Source organism: Eptatretus burgeri, chromosome 6 (assembly GCF_056783735.1).
Source record: "Eptatretus burgeri isolate ZD-2024b chromosome 6, Ebu_testis_v1, whole genome shotgun sequence".
In the NCBI taxonomy this organism is placed as follows: Eukaryota; Metazoa; Chordata; class Myxini; order Myxiniformes; family Myxinidae; genus Eptatretus; species Eptatretus burgeri.
Genome location: NC_140966.1, coordinates 96,515,481 through 96,537,962, shown reverse-complemented (window position 1 = coordinate 96,537,962; position 22,482 = coordinate 96,515,481). Strand labels below are relative to the sequence as shown.

Genomic DNA, 22,482 nt, shown 5'->3' with positions numbered 1-22,482 from the left:
GATGCTGTTTGCAGTGTCAAAATACCGTGAAATCAACATGCGTGAAGTCCTGCAGTATGAGTTAGCAGGGGTACCCACGTCCATGTTTCATGATGATGGCAAAATGAGGAAGACGAAGAAGTCGGATCTTGCTGACAAACTTGAAGAGAAAGGGCCCGAGATTGTAGTTCTTCCACCAGCATCTGCAAACACAGATGCCTACCTCATTGATGGCATGGCCATGATCCAGGGTCCAAATGACAACCATTTCAAAACCTTCGATGATGTTGGAAAGCTTGTACTGAAGAGACTCATCAGGATTTTGAACAATAGAGATATGGATGTTGATGTTGTGACTATAGTGTTTGATAGATATGACCAGGAGCTTAGGATCAAGTCGTCAGAGAGGGAGCGTCGTGGAACCTCAGATGCTGGGAGTACCATCCTGATACAGGGTAACAGGAATGTTCCCAGCTATCGATGCTTTCTGAAGTCGGCAGCAAATAAGGCAGGTCTTGCAGCATTCATCTCTGATTATGTTTGCACGAATGGTAGTGAGTTGTTGCCTGCGGGGAAATCAGTCATTTTAGCTGGAGGATTCAAAGAGGGTGAACTAGTGAGAGAGGTAAATGAAGACGGTGTGTCAGACATCCATGATCTGAAGTGTACCCATGAGGAAGCGGACACTCGCCTTCTATTGCATGCAGTGAACTTGTCAACCCATCACTCAAGAATCATCTTGAGATGTGATGGCACTGATGTCTTAGTGGTGTTACTTTACTACTAGAGTCGAGGGATGTTGTCTAGTGAGGTCTTCATGCATTGTGGACATTCTGGGAAAGACATTTCAAGAGAACGCTACATCCCGGTCCATGAAATAGCTCGAACACTTGGTCAAGATGTGTGCAACGTCCGACCCACAGTCCATGCACTGTCTGGTTGTGACAGTACATCTTCCATGTACCGGATGGGAAAGAAGACCGCCTATTCAGTCCTCATGGAAAATGCCGAAGCACTGCAAGGTTTAGGGAACCTCCAGGATGAAGAGTCATTCACATCATCTGCAATGGACTTTGCCTTGCTAATGAATGGAAAGAAAGCAAAAAAACAAGCATCATTGAATGATTTGCGCTATCACCTTGCCACTACCACAGACAAACCAGCCTCGCAACTGCCTCCCACGGAAGAGGCCTACAAGCAACACTCCCTTCGTGCCCGATATCAGACCATGATATGGTGTCAGAGTCGTATTGCAAGGCCAGAAATCGCGGGTCCTGTCGGTCATGGATGGCATATGGACAATGTGAATGGACTTGACCTGTCTTCTACATGAATGAACTGCTCCTGCTGAAGTAAGGGATGCTACACATTTGTATTGTACGGACAAGAACTGTGAAGGACTGAAATGCCAATGCTTGCAACCAGGTCTCGAGTGCATACAGATCTGCTCCTGTAGGTCAGACTGCAGTAATCCATTCAATAGGAAGCCAGAGGAGATAGAAGGTGAAACAGATGGTGGAGATACCTCAGATCCCTTTTCTGATAATTTGGGTGCTGGTAATCATCAACCTCCGCCATCGAAGATGGATGGAGGTTACTGTTTTCACCCTTGTTTGTTTGCTTGTTTGTTTGTGTGTGAGAACAGTATAACGGAAAAACTCCTCGACGGATTTCGACGAAACTTGGTGGGGGGGTTAGGTCTGGTCCAAGGATTATGCCATTAGATTTTGGACTTGGTCCAAAATCCAATATGGCCACTATGGCGGCCAATTTGAAAAAAATATTTGAATTTTTTTTTTTGCATTTCTATATGTTTTAAGTGATTTCCAACCCCCCCCCCCAAAAAAAAATTGAGAAAAAAATTTTTGCAACTTTTTTTTCAACAAAATTTCGATTTCTTTTTTTTTTGCATTTCTACGTTTTAAGTGATTTCCACCCCCCCCCCCCAAAAAAAAAAGTTGTTAGAGAAAAAAAAAATTTTGCTTATTTTTTTTCAACAAAACTTCGATTTTTTTTGCATTTCTACACGTTATAAGTGATTTCCAACAAAAAAACATGCCAAAATTATAATTGCGGCTGATTTTGGAACTTCAGGTGGATATACCCACGTAAAATCAATTTGTCTCAAGGAATCTAGTTATGACGAATGAATTGAGAATGTTAAAGTTAAAAGTAAAAGGGAAAGTTGCAAACTATAACAACTCTGTGGGCACTGTTGACGTCAAATTGAATGAATAAGATATCAGGTTCACTTGAGTGACCTAGTAGTATTGGCAGCGGAGGTTTTGCACTCTACCGAGTGCTTCCCCTCTAGTTTCCTTCGCAAACTTCGTTTGACTGAAGGTATTGTATTGACCCCTGTGGATTTATTTATTGGTAAATATGTGTGCGGTAAACATTGCGCAAAAACTGCTGGACCGATTTGCATGAAATTTTCAGAGATGATGTGCAGTTACTCAAGGACGCCAGGCGAAGCTTTTGGGAGCGATCGGATCAAAGGTTAAGGTCACAAAAAGGTCAAAATCGTTTTTTTGCGATTAAAGTGTCAATTTTGTTTCGATTTACATCAAATTAAGTCCAAAATGTTCAGTATTCAAATCCCGATCCACTGATATAGCGTATGGTATAGTGTTTGCAACCCTAGTTAGTCTGTGGAAGTCAAAGGTCAAGGGGGTCACCAAAATGGAGTTTTTGATTGGGAAGCGTTGTGGACAACATTACACAAAAACCACTTCACAGATTGTCATGAAATTTTGTGGATGTGTTTGGCATCACGAGAGGACAAATCGATTAGATTTTGGGAGCGATCGGATCAAAGGTTAAGGTCAAGGTCACAAAAAAGGTCAAAATCGTTTTTTCGCGATTAAATTGTCAATTTTGTTTTGATTTACAGCAAATTAACTCCAAAATGTTCAAAATTAAATTCCCCATCCTCTAATATGACACATGGTATAGTACTTTGGTCACCCAAGGCAGCGGTTGGGGGTCAAAGGTCAAGGGGGTCACACAAATTCACATTTATATCGGAAAGCGTTGTGGACAACTTAACGCAAAAAAAAAAAAAATGCAGAGAGGCTTTAATTGTTTTGGATTTGTTTGGCATCATGAAAGGACAAATCCATTAGATTTTGGGAGTGATCGGATCAAAGGTCAAGGTCACAAAAAGGTCAACATCGTTTTTTCAAGATGAAAACGGTTAATATGTTTCCAATTTACATCAAATTAACTCCAAATTGTTCAGTGTTCAATTACCCATCTTCTGAAATGACACAAGGTATAGTACTATTGTCACCCTAGGTAGCGGTTGTGGGTCAAAGGTCATGGGGGACACGAAATGCATATTTGTATTGAGATGCGTTGTGGACAACTTAATACAAAGGTGACTAGTGGCTGCGGCGAAGGTATGCGCTCTACGAGTGCCCGTTCTAGTTCTTCTTGTTTTGTACTGAAGGATATTAAGTCTGAATATAGGACCATTAATTATGCAAGTTGATCTGTGAGTGAATAATGTACTAATCCCATTGTGGTAAAAGGCAAAGCCCTGGAGAGAAAGTGAGAGGTTGTCCCAAACCAGATAGTGATTTCCGATCCTGAAAAATGGACTATCTCATATTGTCTTGACAAAGCTCAACGTATTTCACGGTACATAAAGAGTTAAATTCACTTGTAATCTTGATTATGTATTATTTGGAACATGCAATTCCTGTGTGAAGTACCTGACAACATGCTATGACAAAATTATCGGCTCTGCTGGAGCAGTAAATCAAAGCTGTGTTCAAGTGTTGAGGGTAAAGTGCTGGAATGGGGGGGTTAAAGGATTAACATAGTTTGTAGCACAAAAAAAGTTTCTCAAGTACATCAGAACAGCATATATGTGAGTGTTTTGAGTGTTTCTACCATTCAGTGAGAATAAAAACCTATGCGGGAAATAAATTTCTTATATTTTCTTCTATTTCCATATTTTCAATGTTTCCGGATGCAAGGGGTGAATATGCCAAGTCAGCAGGAGATTTTCACGAGTACAACATCACTTTTCCTTAAGCAGACATCCTAAGGAACAAAATGATACCGATTTTGTCTTGTTCTAAAGTTGTGCAAGGTAAGACAAAAATTTGGCCCCTGAACCACTGCACTACACAGATGCAAATACAGACAGAGGGTGATCAAATTAAAAATAAAAAAACCTTTTTAAGTGCACTGGTACTCAGCTTGGCCCACCTGTCTTTGTCGAACTTGGAACGGGGAGCGCTTCCACCAGCACGTACACACGCACGCAAATGGTGCCGTCACTTCTCTCGTGGCAGGGCAGACGTACGCCAGGCAATCTGCAAGCAGCTTTCCACACGAAGGCTCAAAATGTGCCAGCCTTCCTCTTTTCAAAGGTACCGCCTGCCTCGTGCGTTCCTCACACCGACCTCGTGTGCGTGCTCTGCTGATCTCCCGTTCTATCCAGACGGAAGCTTTCCGCAATCCAAACGTGTGCAAGCCTGCCTGCCCTCGACCTCGATCACACAGATCTCTCCTTCTATCCGGTCGGAAGCCTCTCACCAACCACACGTGTGACTGATCTCCCGTCCTATGCAGTCGTTCGAAGCCCTTTGCAAACCACACGTGTGACTGATCTCCCATCTTATCAGTAGTCCGAAGCTCCTCACACTGCGCCAGCCTCTCCTCCGAGCTTTCTCCCGTCTGCGCTCTATATCCTCCACCTTAGGGGCATGGCCTCCACACACCAAACCTGGGAAGGCGGGGCTTCTCCTGTTTGTTGTCGTTTCAGGAATGCGTTTCCCAGTTTTATTGCCTGCCTTAAATTATAAAAAAAACATTGGAAAAATCACAGAGGGAAACCACGTACTGGGGAACTTATTCTTACTCCCAAAGCTAATTAACACTGCACCGCCCCTAGTGTGGTGACACGTAACACTTAAACTCACAGATTCCCGAAATGAGTTTCATCGAGTTGCTTTCTACTCGTCCATGGACCAAGCAACTCCACACAATGCTAAACTCCCTGTTAAATTCTTCCATCTACCCACAACCATAACTATATATATATATATATATATATATATATATATATATATATATATATATATATATATATATATATATATATATATATATATATATATATATATATATATATATATACACAGTAGAATAGGCGTAAGTCGTCACCATCGGGACCGAGAAAAAAGTGACGACTTAGAAATGTGACGACTACGCGTATGCGAACATTCATGATGACTGTGGGGTGAAGGATGAAGTCGCGCGTGGCCTGGACACGTATGTGTGAGAGCCGGCTATTGTACCAAAAGGAAAACACAATCCTCGGGGCATAGGTGGGGGTGAGTTGGTGAGTTGGAAAGTGATCAAGCAAAGATGGAATTCATGAATCAGTTTATCAAAAGTAAAGATAATGAACAACTCTGTAAGACAACTCGTATACCATCGGTGATGGTATGGTGACAAATTACATGACACACAGTCATCGTGGTGATGATTACCACTCAATGCCTATGTGAAAGTGAGTGCGGTAATGTACAAAACAAGCCAATATAAAACCATGATCGGACTTCAACACTAAGCTCGATCGATCCTTTACTTCTTCGCGAAGTAATCCGTTATGTTTGACTGCCTCAAACTCTTGGGCATCTGGTGCATGAGAAAGGATTCAAACCGGTCATTGTATTCCATGATGTTTGCTGGGCAATCCTCCACCGAAAGACAGTATCGGCCGAATATTTGGCCGAATCGGCCGAAACCGAATATTTGGCTGAGCCGCAATTTGCCGAAACCAGATGATGAGCGCGTCATCGACATCTTCAAAGGTCACACATTTCACACTTCCCACCAGCCTCACGATCTTCTCCACTTGTCCAAACATCGTGCCCTTATTCTTCAAGATATCGTTCAATGTCTGCCGTTTGATGTCCAACTTCTCAGCTATGTCTGTTTTCTTCATCAGTGGATTTGCCTCACAAAACTGGATAATGTCGTATTTTTCTTGGTAGGTTTTAGTTGTAAGCTTACGCTTTGTCGCCATTGTCCTGCCTGCAGTGCGATCAACGTGTGTACGCAGTTATAAATAGCCTATCACTGGCGGTGTACACAAATGAGCGAGCATCACGATTCCATGAAATCGGGCTTCTCATGAGGCAGCAGTTCCGCGTGACGAGTTAGGAGTGGTAATTTACTTGAGTTTCCATTACGTGGGAATGGACAACATCTGACGACTTAGACGAAGTGACGACTTGGAGATGACGACTTACAGAGGGATGACCCTTTATTCAAAGGGATTTAACATGAGATAAATTCGGGACTTTTTGACGCTGCCGACTTAGGCGAAGTGACGAGTTACACGCTGCCGACTTACACCTTGTCTACTGTATATATATGTATATATATATATATATATATATATATATATATATATATATATATATATATATATATATATATATATATATATATATTCCGTGAGAGTAGATCGTGGAAAATTGTATCATGTAATGCATGAAATCGCTTCAAGCTCCTAATTTGAAAACTATAGCACTTGCAAAAGCGATGTTGACAACGATTTGTAGCTTTGATGAAGAGGCATTTGATAATATGAGTGAGGAAAGTGAAAAAAACCCCCAAAAAACGTCGTTAAGAAATCATTGCGGCCTGTTCCAAGTGAAAGTTGGTTGGGCAGGCCAAAAACACAATGCAGCTTCAGATCCGAGCAAAGTGACCGAAGATACGCCTTAAGACCCAGTGAGCGAGGTGGCCAAGAATCGCCTGATGAAGGATGTAATTAAACAAGGCCGTTAATTATCTTCAAAAGGGGTGTTTTAATTAATCGAAACATCCAATTTTCACTCTTGCACTTGCTTGGAGTTTTTTTTAGGATGCATGCAAAGTTTCTGGCTGCCAGGTTGTATTGTTGTGGGCTGGGTATCGGCAGCGAGCGCGACCGCTAGTTGGAGCAGAAGAGTCGAGTCCACCGAACACCCGGAATTCAGATTGTTACCCTCGGATAACTCCGAAGGTACGGGTCCCTTACAGGACCGTAAATCGTGAATAATTCAGCCACGTGGGACAGGGTTATTTGCCAATCTTCAAAATACCTCGAGACCCACGTGGCGAGCTACTGAGGAATCCACACCCTCGACGGAGCTTGAACGGGACGAGCCGTAACTGTGCTCGACCGGTGCGTAACCCGAGTGGATGGTTACCGAGGTCCCGTCGGTCCAAATGCACAACTACTGCAGCAATGGCCTTTTTAATCACCCACCACGCACCGTGCTAAACCAATGAAGAAAACGCAGAAACGAGCTGAAACATTCAACAAGTGGATATTTATTTACAATGGGGGGGGGGGGGGGGCGAAGGGACACGGAAGAGCAGAGTTAAACGAACTAAGCAATGCAATCATGTACAGCAAAAAGCACTTAACAATTCTTACTTATAGACGGGCCCACACACAGACGCACACCCAAGAGAAACGGACCCAAATGGTCTTTATTCGGCTCTCCAGCCACGGAGGATATATCCGATGGGAGTCAGGATGGCTGGCTAATTGTGGAGACGATGTCATCATCTCTCTTTCCTGAAGGCACCGACAATATCATTGACAAGTCTACCTGGCCGCGAGCGCACGGCTGGACGTCCACCCCTTCCCGGAGCTCCGGTCGCCAAAAGACGGACCAGGGCAGCCAGACGCAGACCAGCGACAGCGACGGGATGAGATCAGAGAACCAGATCAGCTGCAGTGACGAGATGAGACCAGCAGCTGTGAACACCACGCCGTCCCGTCTATCTCTTCTCTCTCATCCAGACCACCACTCTTCCTCTTCAGGAGGGAGGGATTTCTTTCCTCGCCACTCGCCTCCTCATTGGACGGTTCCGTCCAATGAGGCCGAAAATGGCCGAAAGGGGCGCCAAGTCCGCTGATTGGACCGGGGGGGGGGGGTGCGTGATAGCCGGCGCAGTGGACCGCCCTTCAAACAAGGAGAGCAATATGGTCCTTTGTGGGCTTCGCCTATTGGCCGTCCGACAGCAACCTCGCTCGCATTCCCCGGATTGGGCGAGAGAGACGTCAGGTCCTCGCGAACTCCGCCTACGTATGTGCTGACACGCACGTGTGCAATGGTGCCGGTGGAGGATGGTGGAAGGAAGCGAAGGCAGATGTCGTCGTTGAAAGCTGTTGTTGTTGTAAAAAAATCCTAACTATCAAAATAACTCCGCAGCGCATGAACATCCAATTCCCACTAAACTAGGGACGGGACCCCTAACTAGAAACACATACTTATCGAAATAACTAAGCTACTGGGACGGCTGTCTGTCTGTGTACACAAGGCTTCCAAATTCGTAACAATAATATGGTTTTGGAGTTATGGTAGCAGAGAGATATCCACCCACTTTGAAAGCTTTCAGTTGCAAATCGCAATTTTCCGCCGAATTTTGTCACGTGAACAAGTAATAAGAGCAAAATGATTTTTTTTTGTCAAAACAAAGAAAACTGAGTAATGACAAGCACGATTTAATGCGGTGATAAAATTGGAAACATTTGACAACAATGCCATTCCGATGCAGCAGGACGTAAGCATGCTTTCTGGATGTTTCTCAATCGTCTTGCATGAAGGCAAAGCACAACGGGATTGGACTCGAGGGAAAAGAGGAAGAGAGGTTTGAAATGTACCTGCCTCTGAGGTTCACATAAGTATTTAAAAGTACTTACTTCAATTCTTGCTTTAAAATTTCTCCGAATGATTCAAATTGAGAAGTGGAGCAAAGTGCACAAGGACAAATGGCGAACATGCCACACATTTAGTCCAGACCGTTTCCCAGCTCCCCGTAAGCTCAGTGGCATAATCGATATTTCAGTAACTGCGTTGGATAATCTTTAACATTAGTCATTTGGATGTATACGAGTACACCTTGTCTATGAGCCTGGGACAGTTTTGATTAAAACAAAAATGAGTCACAGTGGATTTCCACAAATTATGAATGTGGATACATCGTGTATCTTTGCAGGCAGGGCCGCAGGGCGTTGCGTCAATGAGTGCGCCTTCCTTCCGAGAAAATCCTAAGCCAAGTGTTCCATTTGACACCATTCACCGGTGAATGTTAAGGACTGCATAATACCTTTCAAAAAAAGAGTTTGCCATTGTGTGGTCAAATACCCTCGCCAAATTCCTGTCCTAACCGGGTCTGGAGAGGAAATGGGAACCCCCTGTACCGAGATTAGCACATCGAAATGCCAACAAGGAGCCCGGACGATCTCCAACAAGGCCGGGGTACAGATCAGACCAGATACGTATCGCATGTTTCATGTTTGCTTGGATGCAAAACGTGAGAAATGCACGAGGAACGCCAGATTGAGAAAAGATTGTGACGTGAAAAACAGCAGCGAGAATTGCTACCCGAAGCTTTGCAACACATGTCCCCCTTCCAGCCCCATTGAAGAAGAAGAAACTCGACCCCACCATGTTTCGTTTGTTTCTCAGCTTTGCGTATTTCATCTTGAAAACAACCTGATGTACATTCATGAAGCAAAAAACATGCGTACAGTTTATGTGCATATATGACACGGTACATCGTGGTTATATACCAAGGATCATTCCAATTGCACTGGGCCATGGACTCACGCCTGAGGCCTGAGACCTGAGGCCTGCCGATTTGTGCTGCTTCTGACATGGCGGCACATGATTTTATTGGGGTGGGGTTAGGCCAGCTGTCCAGCCAATGGGTGAAAGGCCGTGGGGTGGGGTCAAGGAAGCTGAATATGTAAATATTTTAATATGGAAACTCATGTACAATATGTAAATATTTTCTAACCTTAAAAAGGGCGTAACTGTGAAAAATTGACAAAATGTCCTGAAACTCAAAATTGTTCTGTAACTTATCATAATAAAGCCATTTACCAAGTTTCAGTTGAATATGTTAAAGGGTACGGGAAAAAATTCTGAAAAAAAACAGGTGGGATGGATGGACGGACGGACGGACGGACGGACAGATGAAGCACAAACCATAGTCCCCTCCGGTGAAACCGGTAGGGCGGGGGGCTAATAAACAATTGCAGGACATTTTTGGACACAGTGGTCTTCATCAGGAACTGATGTTCAAATGTCAGGTCAGATTATATCCTCTCTGAAGGTTGAGCAGTGCATCCTTTTGGGTAAAAAGCTCAGTGTTTGTCTCTTTCGGACAAAATATATATATTTTTTTAATTGTCATGCATTTTACTAAATATTTTCGTGTATTCTTCAGTCTCCGATGCCAAATCCAAGTGACAATGACTTCTCCAATAATATAAGCAAGAAAATATGCAATAGCTTTTCCAAAAAAAACATCATTCTCTCCTGGCAACAAGTTTTTCCTTTATGTACAAAGCCACATTAACGTGTGAAGGTTTGCACAAATGAGCTGTGAAGGCGAAACAGCAGCTAGCGAGTTTTACATGAGACAATGCATTACGAACTGTGACAGAGAACATCTGCACATATCGGTGCTGAGCTCAACAAGATGCTGCGAGGTTCATGCTGATTTGAAAAGCCCTTGAGATATCCGTGTGTCAGTTACAATGTCACTATGTTGATATATTGCAGCAGCCAATTTGCTCATTATGGTTGGACTCGGACAAAATCTACAATGGATTATATAAAGCCGCAGACAGTCCAGCAAGATGGTATCGTCCTACTTCCCCCTCACTTTTATTCTTAAAAATCCCCCCCCCCCCGCAAACCTCTATATACCCCTTCCATATCTATACCTGTGGCCATCATGCAAGGCCATAGCCCATTGAGGGACCTGAGGAGCCGGGGTTATGGTGGACGGACAACACTGCATGAATGATACGAACTTCTTTCCTCCTTTACGCAGCTAGATGTAGAGCCAGAAGACATTAAGTGACAATACAAAAGTCAGTTGGCCGGAGAGATGTTGGTGCACTTGCAACTTCGGCTACCTCAACTTGGCGCGACAGGGGATTCAGTTTCCATTCACTTCTGGCTGTATTGTGCCCGAGACATTTGCCTGCGATACGTATTTCACCATCTGCTTGTTTGTACGTATGCCAACGCACCTGACCGAGTATACCGGTGAGCTGTTCAGCTCCAATCATCCCAGGGAACAAGCTTCATGGGGCAGGAATAATAGTAGTTCAAAGCTGGGTCAGGATTCAAACCTAGGCTCAATGGCTGAAAGGAAAGTGTGTGTCCCTCTAGAGTCGAGACAATCCTGCCAGCCCCAAAGCCTCCACCTTTCTTCCCCTATTACTGGGAATCTGTGAAGTTGTTTCCCTTCGTGATCTGTCGATGTGTTTCTTTTATAAATCGTTCTGCAGCTCATAAACAAGCAAATAAATAAAATAAAATAATCACTTTTATCTATTGTTTTAGGCTTCAGCACCATAATTAACCGTGTACGAGAAACAACAAAAGTCTCGTGGTGCGAGATAATCATCACAACTCGGCTCAAAAAACGAGGTTCAACGTCAGTTTTCGAGATGGACGTCTTCACGTGTACCATCACCAAGGACACCGTTTCGCTCAGGGCTGCATAATTGAGAGAGACTGTTTTGTAGGTGGCGGTGTTATGGTTTTGGGAGCAATCATCAAATGAACCCTCCACGCAGTGTTGCAGGATTCCATTGGACAAGCGATACGACAAGCTCTGATCCGCCGCCTGTGTTTATCCATGCCCCGTAGACTTCAAGCGTGCATCGCCGCCCAAGGTGGTCACACTCGATATTGACTGTACAGACAACCTGCATCATTTGACGTTTTTGTGACGTCATGTGCACATCCTCATTTTCCCATCTCTGTGCAGATTCTGCCAGACTGTTCCTGCCAAATCTCATGTGATTGCATACATTGATCCTTTTCCACATGCTGTTAAACTAATGTCACTTTTAATTTGGTGTATGTTTTCATTTCCTCTCAGTATATATAGCACAATATCTCAAGAAGTTGTGGAAGGATTCGGACGAAACTTGGTGGATGAGCTGTGTCGGTGACAAGAACAAGCTCATGAGATTTTGATTAAAGTCCGGATGCAGACCTGGCCCATAAATGGGACACAAAATTGTTCAGGCCATTGGAGGTGTGCACTTACCGAGTGCCATTGTAGTTTCATTTGCAATAATTGCCCTTTTGCTGGAATATTGTTCTTGTGAAGATTATTTTATTTTCTTTCCTCAAAACTTTATCATTCCTATTTTACACAGACTGCTACACCGAGAAATAAGAAATTTCAAAGGATTGTTCCAAGCAATAGATATAGTGTTCATCCTTCAATTAACCCGTTTGGTCCAAAGGCTCAGTGGCCTTCCTCGGAAGTCGATTTCCTCTTCCTCCGAACTGCTGCACACATTGATACGAAATGTCACATCGTCAATGGACCCAGGCATTTAAACTTTGCGACGGAGAAGTCTATCAAAATTGAATGTTTTTCAAAATCATAAAATTAATGGATTTTGATGAAATAATGTTTTTTGTTTTTTTTGATAGGTTATGGGTTATAGGTGATAGTGACGAGGATTTAAATACATGTGACCATATTCCGTGAATCCTGCCTGAGAAACCAAGATGGCTTCCATAGTCACCGACATATCAATGTCTGTTGTGACAAGAATAATTTTTTTAACTTTTTAATTTTGCTGGATTAAAAAGCTTGATGGTGTCTCTTGGCTTCTTTGAACTCGACTGCTTTAAGGCCTTGATAGTTGGAAGCAAGAAACTCGAGTGTATTTTTGTTTCATCACGATTATATATTTAAAAGCTTGTCAGTCTTCTGCCATTCTTGTGATGCATCATAAAAAATGGTGGATTTTGTCTTGCATCAACATTCCAAACTATATGTGTCTGCCATCACAAAGTGATCAACAAGGGTAAGCCTCCCCCAGCTTACCGTTGGTGATCGCGCGTGACTTACTATTCGCCCACAATCCAAAGATGGCGATATTTTTTCAGACAGCCATATGACCTTAACCTTCCACATTTAGAAAAAATAGGTTAAAGGGTTAAAATCAAAATAAGTTAAGGGTTAAAATTAAAGGGTTAAAAAAAAAAGGGTTAAAATCAAATATCAGGTGCACAACTTCAGTTGCGTATTTGGCTGAGATAAGATACGAGCCTTGAGAAGGCCATAAGAGATGGAAAAAAAACCAAGAGCCATGTAACTGCACTCAAACAAGTCCACTATTATGATACAAGAATATATTGGATGGCCAAGCGGTCTTTGAGATTCCACATTGGCAAAAAAAATCGAATGATGACAAAAAACCGCATTGTTTTTTCAGACGCCGAGATGACCTTGACCGTGTTTCTTTTTTCAAACCAGCATATGACCTTGAACTTTAACTCGGAGATGATGTAAATTAAGTGCAATTGTGCCATGCTCTATAATAATAGACCATCTCGAGAGGACAATTTCATTCCGATCAGAAAAAAATAACATAGCTGAATTGTGGTGAAAAATGTTAAAATGTCTAAAATTAGGTCATGACATTAAAATTTAGGTCAAGGTCAAAAATATGTTAACCCCACATGCTTTTTCTTATTATTGATGCAAAATATCATTGCAAAGTCCCAGGCAGGCTCCGAGGTACAGCTTGGAAATTGGGAGTGCAGGAAGAATATATTTTTATTTTCTAAAAAGGTGGTTTAGTACCTTGGGGTGTACAAAACTCGGTGGGTCCCATAAAAAATGGGGGCACTAATGTAAAAAAAACATAAACAAACAAACACCCACAGCAGCTCTAATCTCCCCCCTATCCAACAGGGGGAGGCTTAAATATTACCATCGTGATTAAAAATTTCACATACCGTCAGGAACGGTTTAGAATTAAAGTGAACCCAACTACATGTATCTGTCCTTTAAAAAAAACAAAGATATAACATAATTTATGACTATAATGAGTGATACAATTAAACCTTGATCTCTTTTGATAAAACTCGAATATACCATAATTGGTAATACAATTGCTAATGTAAATATAATTCATAATTAAAAATAAAATATATAATTTCCATTTCAATATAATGAGTACAGCACTAAGTCTAATCAGGGATGTAATTAAATGTTTTGCTTTTTTAAGAACCTCGAAATAACGCCGTGAAGAAGTTGGTGAGGCCATTTGAAAATGGCAGTGAGAAACAAAATAATGGTGCGGTTCAAAGATGATTTTCACTCGATGAAGTGTTCGACACCCGTTTGAACAAAAGTTCATGTGTTCCCCACGAAACCCACGTCCTATATAACAAAACCTCCATCTGCAGTCATTTCACTTTTCTCATGAGCCAAGACTTCAACATATAAACAAATCTATTGACGGTAGGATTGCAAGTGCGAATTTGTTTAATTGAGATAGAAATTCAATAGAAGGTCCATGTTTTCAGATGACCCCTACTTTTACAAGCAAATCTAAAATTTCACCTGGAGAAATGACAAATGCAGAGAATCGTTTGAGAAAGCACAGTTACCTGAAAATAAAACAGCAGGGTTTTAGCGTTAAACACGACGACTACTTTTGTACCGGACTCGGTGTAACGGTTAGATTGCCCGCTACAAGTCTGGGAGGTCGGCAGTTCGAACCATGGCTGAGCCATTCGAAAGACTATGAATAAAAATGGTAAGTGCTACTTTCTTGCTTTATGCTTGGCATTTAAAAAGGATCGAGCATGGACAAACAACCATGGCAACCAGTGCACAGGCTTGATGGGCCTAATGGCCGCCTCCTGTGTTGAAGTTCTTTATAAGGGAACCTTATAAGGGAGCTCGTACTTCACCTCAGCCAATATGAGGACTGTGTTACCCCACAGAGGGCTAAACACAAAAAACATTTTAAGCACTCAAACAGGGATGTAACTACTGCGTGCATTGATCCTTAGACTCGGCATGGTAATGATGTTCCCACGTATTGTCCTTGGGTGTTTATCAAAGAGCAAGCCGTGTGGCTTGGCGTTGCCTGCGATACCGAGCTCTTGGGCACAGAGCGCACCTGCCAATTTGTGCGATCTGTTTCTGCAATTACAATCTCAGGTGGTCTGCGTGCGAACGTCTGCAATGGCTACATCTGATCGAAGCAATCCATTTGTTTTGATGCACACTGGAAAGCTTTCATTAAAATCCCGCAGCTTTGACAAAATCCCCTTGATCTCTAGCGTCCTGCCGAATCGTTGGACTCAAAGGTAAAAGTGCTGCGTAATTGCCAGAGAAGAGGCGCTGATGTTGGGCAAATTCAGGAGGAAAGAAATCGATACCGAATATGTTCATCTGAATTTGTTTTCAAATCCACACGCGACACTCACCTCAGGAGCGATATAGTCTGGAGTTCCACAGAATGTGCGCGTTGTAATTCCTTCCCAAACATTCTCCTTGCACATCCCAAAGTCAGCAATTTTGATGTGGCCTTCCGAGTCCAACATTACGTTGTCCAGCTTGAGGTCCCTGTGCAAATTTGTGTCAATGCCTGTTTCACATGATAAGGACATAAGAGATGGAAATATGCAGATATCATTTAACACTTTCACATTTTTTGGTCATTTGGCCCATATTACCTTTTCATTAAGGCAATTTCCATACCCCTGTGTCGTCATACGATCCTGTATATAATATTCGAGAAGTGTTTTGTGTGTTTGTTCGACTTATTTACTCTCCTGAACCGTTGGATGGAATAAGTTGAAAACTGGTGGTTGTACTTGGGGTTTGTACGGGAGAGCTTTAGTGGGTAAAAAAAAAATCGTCAATCCCATGGGGGAGGACCCCAATTCTCTCCAGGTAAATGCGTATCGTGGAGCACTGCCTTGTAGGAATAAGGTCATTGAGCGTGACCACCTGGAGCGAGGACATGACCTTGGCCCGGTTGGTATCCCCAGGTGGTCTGATCGTATCTGTCCCTTTTGAACACATTTCTTGAAAACCTCAGAGAGCACTCACTTGCAGGAGGCCCAAGGGCCATACAACTGCACTCATCTGCAAACATCTATAAATTATGTACACATTTAGACATCTTAGAAGTGGGGGAATTCATCGTGTTTGAGAACAAGTTAAATAAACTACAGATTGTTCTACATAACCACGATTTAGAACAATTTTGGCAGAAGGATCAGGTGTCGTCATCTATCCATCAACTGCATGAAGGTCACTTTTGAAATCAGGACATAAAGGATGTGTTGCAGCAACAAAACCTCTGTTAAGGCTAAAAGGCTAAACACACAAAAAAAACAGAAATTGGATGATGGAACAATGGTCCCAGGTGCTTTAGACAGATTAATCAAAATTTTAGTTATTTGGATCGAATCAGAGACAATGTGTCAGATGACGAAAAACCAAAACTTAAAAAGAGCCTTGTTGAAGCCAACAATTAAGCATGGAGGTGGTTCAATTAAGGTTTGAGGGTGAATATCCTCAAGGGCCTTCCGTCGCCAATGCATTTAGATACCTATGTGCAATTCCAATTTAAACCTATCTTCTCTTTGTGCTTCCACAACCTTTCGAGGGAAACCATTCTATGCATCAACTACTCTGACTGAAAGACCTTTGCCTTACTACTGTCCTGACTCTCATCCTCTTTACTGCTATGAGCCCTGATTCTATCACAATTTTGATGAAAACCTCTTCTGTAGTTATTTTGTCTATACCATTACATTATCTTAAAAATCTCAACCAAATACCCTCATAATCACGTCATTTCTAATTCATAAAGTCCTGTCTCCTTTAGCCGCTCCTCATAGCTGAGTCTAGCTTGCGCTGGAATCAATCTAGTTGCTCAAGGCTGAACCCTCTCAACAGCAGTTATATCCTTCATCAGATGTGCTGATCAAAACTGAACACAATATTATATTCTCGATGAGGTCTCAATAAATTTATGGTGTGTACAGGATCACCTTTCATCTATATATTACTGAAACTCTCATCTTGTATATATGTATGTATGTATGTATGTTCCCAAAATACAGCCAAAACGGTACACGATAGCGCAAAAATTTTAGGGCCACCTTACTCACCATTCGCCTGTGGTGTGCAGTATCAAGTTTCGTTCAAATCGGGCAATGAAAAAAGTTATTAAAAAATCAATTCCCGGTTCAGTCAAGTACTCTTCGGGAGAATTTGATCAATGCAAACAACCTCAGCAGTATAGTTCGCTGGAACTATCTTTTTTTTTTTTCTTGAAATGATTTATTTAAAAATCTCCAACATTTAGTAGAGACAAAGAACGATTTATTTTAAAGCATAAAATAAACATCGCCATTTTGATCTAATACTTTCGTGTTCATTAATAAATAAAATTGTGTTTGGAAGATTACGCACAATAATTTCTTCGACTTTCTTGTCTCCGTTATTTTTTTTTCACGTTGACGCGCAATATCAAGTTTCGTTCAAATCGGGCAACGAAAATTTTTATTAAAAAAACCAATTCCCGATTCAATCAAATACTCTTCGGGATTATTTGATCAATGCAAACAACCTCAGCGGTATAATTCGCGGGAGCTATCTTTTTCTTTTTTTTTTTCTTGAAAATTTTTTTTTTCATCAACCGCTGTTACAAACGGGAACTCAATGGGTTCACGGGTCATCGAGTTGATAATACGAGTACGTGCCCGTAAAAAAAAAATAATAATAATAATAAATAAATAAATATTCAAACCGCGAGCAACAAATAACAACCACACAGGCCGATTCTTCGCTCTCGCGTGCCCGTACGTGCATGGCCCGGAAGTTCGCATATTATTCGCAGTTACGATTATTCGCAATTTAGTTTTAATAACCAATTATTCAATTAGCGTCAACGTATTTTACCTTTTCGCAATGTCGTGGCAAGGAAAAACAAAAAGAGAAGAGAAGAGAGAGAAAAAAATTTACTTCCTGGTTCGGAGCATACCAGCACTCTGATGTTACCGAAATGTATGCACCATCTAATATGAAAACGATCATAACTTGGGGCATTGTGTTTATCTATAAATGCGCATAAGAAATCGAGAAATTATTAGAATACAGTAAGTCATCACTATCGAGAAGTCCGTACGTTGTAACCCGCAATGGGGAACGCGGCTGAGCTTCCCTTCCCCATCGGCCACGCCCACGCAACAACGTGTCTTGTCATTGGTTTGGTAAATAAATGGCCATAACTTGGGAAGCACTTGTCCAATTAATATCAAACCTTGAAAAGGCACATCCTCAGGTCCCCAGCAATATATCTGGCAAGTTTCAATTAGATCAGACCAGTGGTTGTCGAGAAACAGCGGTCACACCTACACGCACACGCACACGCACACGCACACGCACACGCACACACACACACACACACACACACACACACACACACACACACACACACACACACACACACACACACACACACACACACACACACACACACACACACACACACACACACACACTGCTGGAATTATAGATAGATAATTTATTCCTCCATGAATACAACCTAAAACCATGTTAATTTCACCTATAGCTAAATTATCAATGGCACTGCCCCCGTCTGCTACCCCCCCCCCCTGGATCTATTATCACCCCCAGATCCTTCTCTTGTGTGACATGCTCGAAGATTGCATCATCTATTTTCATGATCCTTAATCATCCCCAGCATCTTACATTTATTTATGTGAAACTTCATCTACCAATCTTTTTCCCGATCTGTGAAAATACAGATGGAATTTCCTGAATGTGATCACCACCTCTTTGAGGATTTACCTTACCTCCAACCTTTGTGTCATCTGTAAATTTGGAAAGCCGACTCTTCACCCCACTATCACTGATGCAAATTATGAATAACGAGGAGAGTACCCACCCTAAGGTTCCAAGCATGCAACACGTTCTTCTGACGCATACCTCTATTTGGGCGGTGTATAGGCAACTGACAGTTGTGTATATGCAAAAAAAACCCCAAAACATGGGTTACATGCATGAAGCAAAAACATACCTTCTGCTTATAATTCAAAACACCTCACTACACTGGAAAACGTGGGGACAGGAATACTGTACAGTAAATGGTGGAGACTTGTAATACCCTCCCCGTACTGGAGTCGGCGCTACATGATATATATTTACATAGAGAATTTGTGAGCCACCCTCCTCCCCACCCCCAAGACCACTGGCAAAGATTAAAAAAAATAAAAAAGACACCCCAATACACGAATTGGGGTCATGCTGATCCGATGCAGCAAGTCTGGATGTTATCAGCCCAGAACTGTTGGAGGAGGAGTGCGACAAACAAACAAACACACAAACACCGGTCCGTGAATTCTAGTCAGGATAGTGGTCTTTGTACTGAGGTATCCCACGGCTGAGATTCTCCCAGTAAGACATCCTACCACTCACAGCCACTCTGCCTCCTATCACAAAGCCAGTTTCCAAACCAATAAGATACCTGACCAGCCATTCCACAAAATTGCACCACAGACTAACGCCGAAACCAACATCCCGGCCCTTTGTGATGAGAACTTTGTCGAGAATAATTTGAAGGTTGAGAAGCACTTGGATTCCCAGTCGGTTTGGTTGAAAAGAGCTTAAGAGGTAACATAAATAAATAAATAAATAAATATATTTGGTCACTGTAATCAGATCTACTGCCCCCAAAAGTGCTGATCACAAACTATCCCGTAAAGGCCCTGTCACACCTTGACGTTTTAGCCAGCGTATGGCAAGGTATCAAAATGTATGTAAAACGCTGGCATACGCTGAACTATTGATGTTTTTTTTTTCCAGTTTTGAATGTATTCATAACGAGTTGGACGTATGCATAACGTATTAGTAACGTACACAGAACGTTTCGACAACATATAGATAACTTATATCAACGAATGCTGAGCGTGTTGTCGGCGTTCACAACCTATGCCCAACGATAGCTCTAACTTATGCATAGTGTGCGGCAGCATATCGCCGACGATCACGTGGCGTAGGCTGTCAAAAGGCTGCGGCTCGACGATTCAAATCATAACCACAATAGACATCGAAGTGTCAAGCCGCTGTCACACATTGACATTTTAGCCAGCGTATACCGACGTATGAAAAATTTGCCGAATACGTTGGCACACGTCGAATACGTTATGAGCACACTGAAGCACGCTGGCATACGTCGTAGTACACCGAGTACGTCGACAAATTTTCAGCATGTTGAAAATTTTTTGATGTATGCCAGCGTATGACTCACGTGTTCCGCATACGCTGGCCATAAGTTGCAGGCACATTATGCGATCGTTGACACACGTTACTTGTAAGTTACTCATAAGTTGAAACGCGTCGAGGTAATGGTTCGCATCAGTGTTCCAGGCTCCTTGGTTTTTTTTTTTTCTTTTCTTTTTTCGGTATGACGGTGATGTTGACATTTCGATTTCTAGTGCGGTTATGATTTAAATCATTGAGCGGCAGCCTATTAATTATATTATATTATTTCCGCACAAGAAATCGAAGTGTCAACATCACCGTTATACCAAATAAAAACAAACAAACAAACAAAAAAAAAACCAGGGGAGTCTGGAACACTGACGCTAACCATTACCTTGACGCATTTCGACTTATGAGTAACTTACAAGTAACGTTTGTGGACGTGTGTCAACGATCGGGTAACGTGCCTACAAAACGTTACTCATAGGTTAGAAATAAGTTTCGGGTATGCTAAACATTACCTCGACGTGTTTCGACTTATGAGTAACTTACAAGTAACGTGTGTGGACGTGTGTCAACGATCGGGTAACGTGCCTACAAAACGTTACTCATAGGTTAGAAATAAGTTTCGGGTATGCTAAACATTACCTCGACGTGTTTCGACTTATGAGTAACTTACAAGTAACGTGTGTGGACGTGTGTCAACGATCGGGTAACGTGCCTACAAAACGTTACTCATAGGTTAGAAATAAGTTTCGGGTATGCTAAACATTACCTCGACGTGTTTCGACTTATGAGTAACTTACAAGTAACGTGTGTCAACGTGTGTCAACTATCGCGTAACGTGTGTCGACGTGTGTCAACGATCGAGTAACGTGCCTACAACTTATGGCCAGTGTTATTCGGAATGTGTGAGTCATACGCTGGCATAAGTCGTAGTACGCTGGCATACGTCGAAACGTTTCAAGCATGGAAAATTTGTCGAACACCTCGGTGTACTACGACGTATGCCAGCGTGCTATTAAACGTATACAAAACTTACCCATACGTATTCGGTGTGCCAGCGTTTTAGACAAATTTTTCATACGTCGGCATACGCTGGCTAAATCGTCAAGGTGTGACAGGGCCTTAAGGAAAGATTTTATGACCAGATAAAATGCATGTAATTTCAAGGATTTTGTGTTCATGACTGAGGCAGGTTTTACCACAATTGCAACCACAAAAATGTTTCTCCCAATATCCCGGTTGCACTCATTTCATGCTACGTTTCCAAGCGCCCATTGTGCCAAGGAAAAGGGTTGGTGAGCATCATATAAATTGGTAGGCGAAGCACGTGGTTAAGTCGTGGCAAGCTAGTGCTCCTTCACAACAGAGCTAACATGTAAAAACACAACACGACTCCATTAAAGTGTAAATAGTAAAGCAAAGTGAAGAATGGGTGAACTGGGTAGCTCAGAAGCAGTGAACTTTCCTTTGAGCTGTCGAGTCTGGATTTCATTACTAATTCAACTTCAAACTGGCACGCAGGTGTTTCACAGATAGGCGTTACATTGATGGGTGGTTCGGTTATGCTGCGGGTGGTTCGGTTATGCTGCGGGTGGTTCCGTTATGCTGCGGGTGGTTCCGTTATGCTGCGGGTGGTTCCGTTATGCTGCGGGTGGTTCCGTTATGGTGTGCGATTGTGTTATGCTGCGGGTGGTTCGGTTATGCTGCGGGTGGTTCCGTTATGCTGCGGGTGGTTCCGTTATGCTGCGGGTGGTTCCGTTATGCTGCGGGTGGTTCCGTTATGGTGTGCGATTGTGTTATGCTGTGGTTGGTTCAGTTATGCTGTGGGTGATTGTGTTATGCTGTGGGTGATTGTGTTATGCTGTGGGTGATTGCGTTATGCTGTGGGTGATTGCGTTATGCTGTGGGTGATTGCGTTATGCTGTGGGTGATTGCGTTATGCTGTGGGTGATTGCGTTTAGCTGTGGGTGGTTCGTTATGCTGTGGGTGATTCAGTCATGGTGTGGGTGATTCAGTCATGGTGTTGGTGATTCAGTCAAGGTGTAGGTGATTCAGTCATGGTGTGGGTGATTCAGTCATGCAGTGGGTGGTTGCGTCATGCAGTGGGTGGTTGCGTCATGCCGTGGGTGGTTGCGTCATGCCGTGGGTGATTCCGTCATGCCATGGGTGATTCCGTCATGCAGTGCGTGATTCCGTCATGCAGTGGGTGATTCCGTCATGAAGTGGGTGATTCCGTCATGAAGTTGGTGATTCTGTTATGCAGAGTTTGATTCCGTCATGCAGTGGGTGGTTGCGTCATGCCGTGGGTGGTTGCGTCATGCCGTGGGTGGTTGCGTCATGCCGTGGGTGGTTGCGTCATGCCGTGGGTGGTTGCGTCATGCC

General features: G+C 42.7%; 1 protein-coding gene across 2 annotated transcripts in view; it reads right to left on the bottom strand.

Annotated features, from left to right (window-relative positions):
- Positions 1-22,482, bottom strand: part of LOC147025399 (protein kinase C alpha type-like) — a 325,473-nt gene that overhangs the window by 118,223 nt on the left and 184,768 nt on the right. For both annotated transcript variants that reach the window (XM_085886367.1, XM_085886366.1), the window contains exon 13: positions 15,279-15,417. In XM_085886367.1, the coding sequence (XP_085742493.1) occupies positions 15,279-15,417 (139 nt within the window). The remainder of the gene's footprint in view (positions 1-15,278; positions 15,418-22,482) is intronic.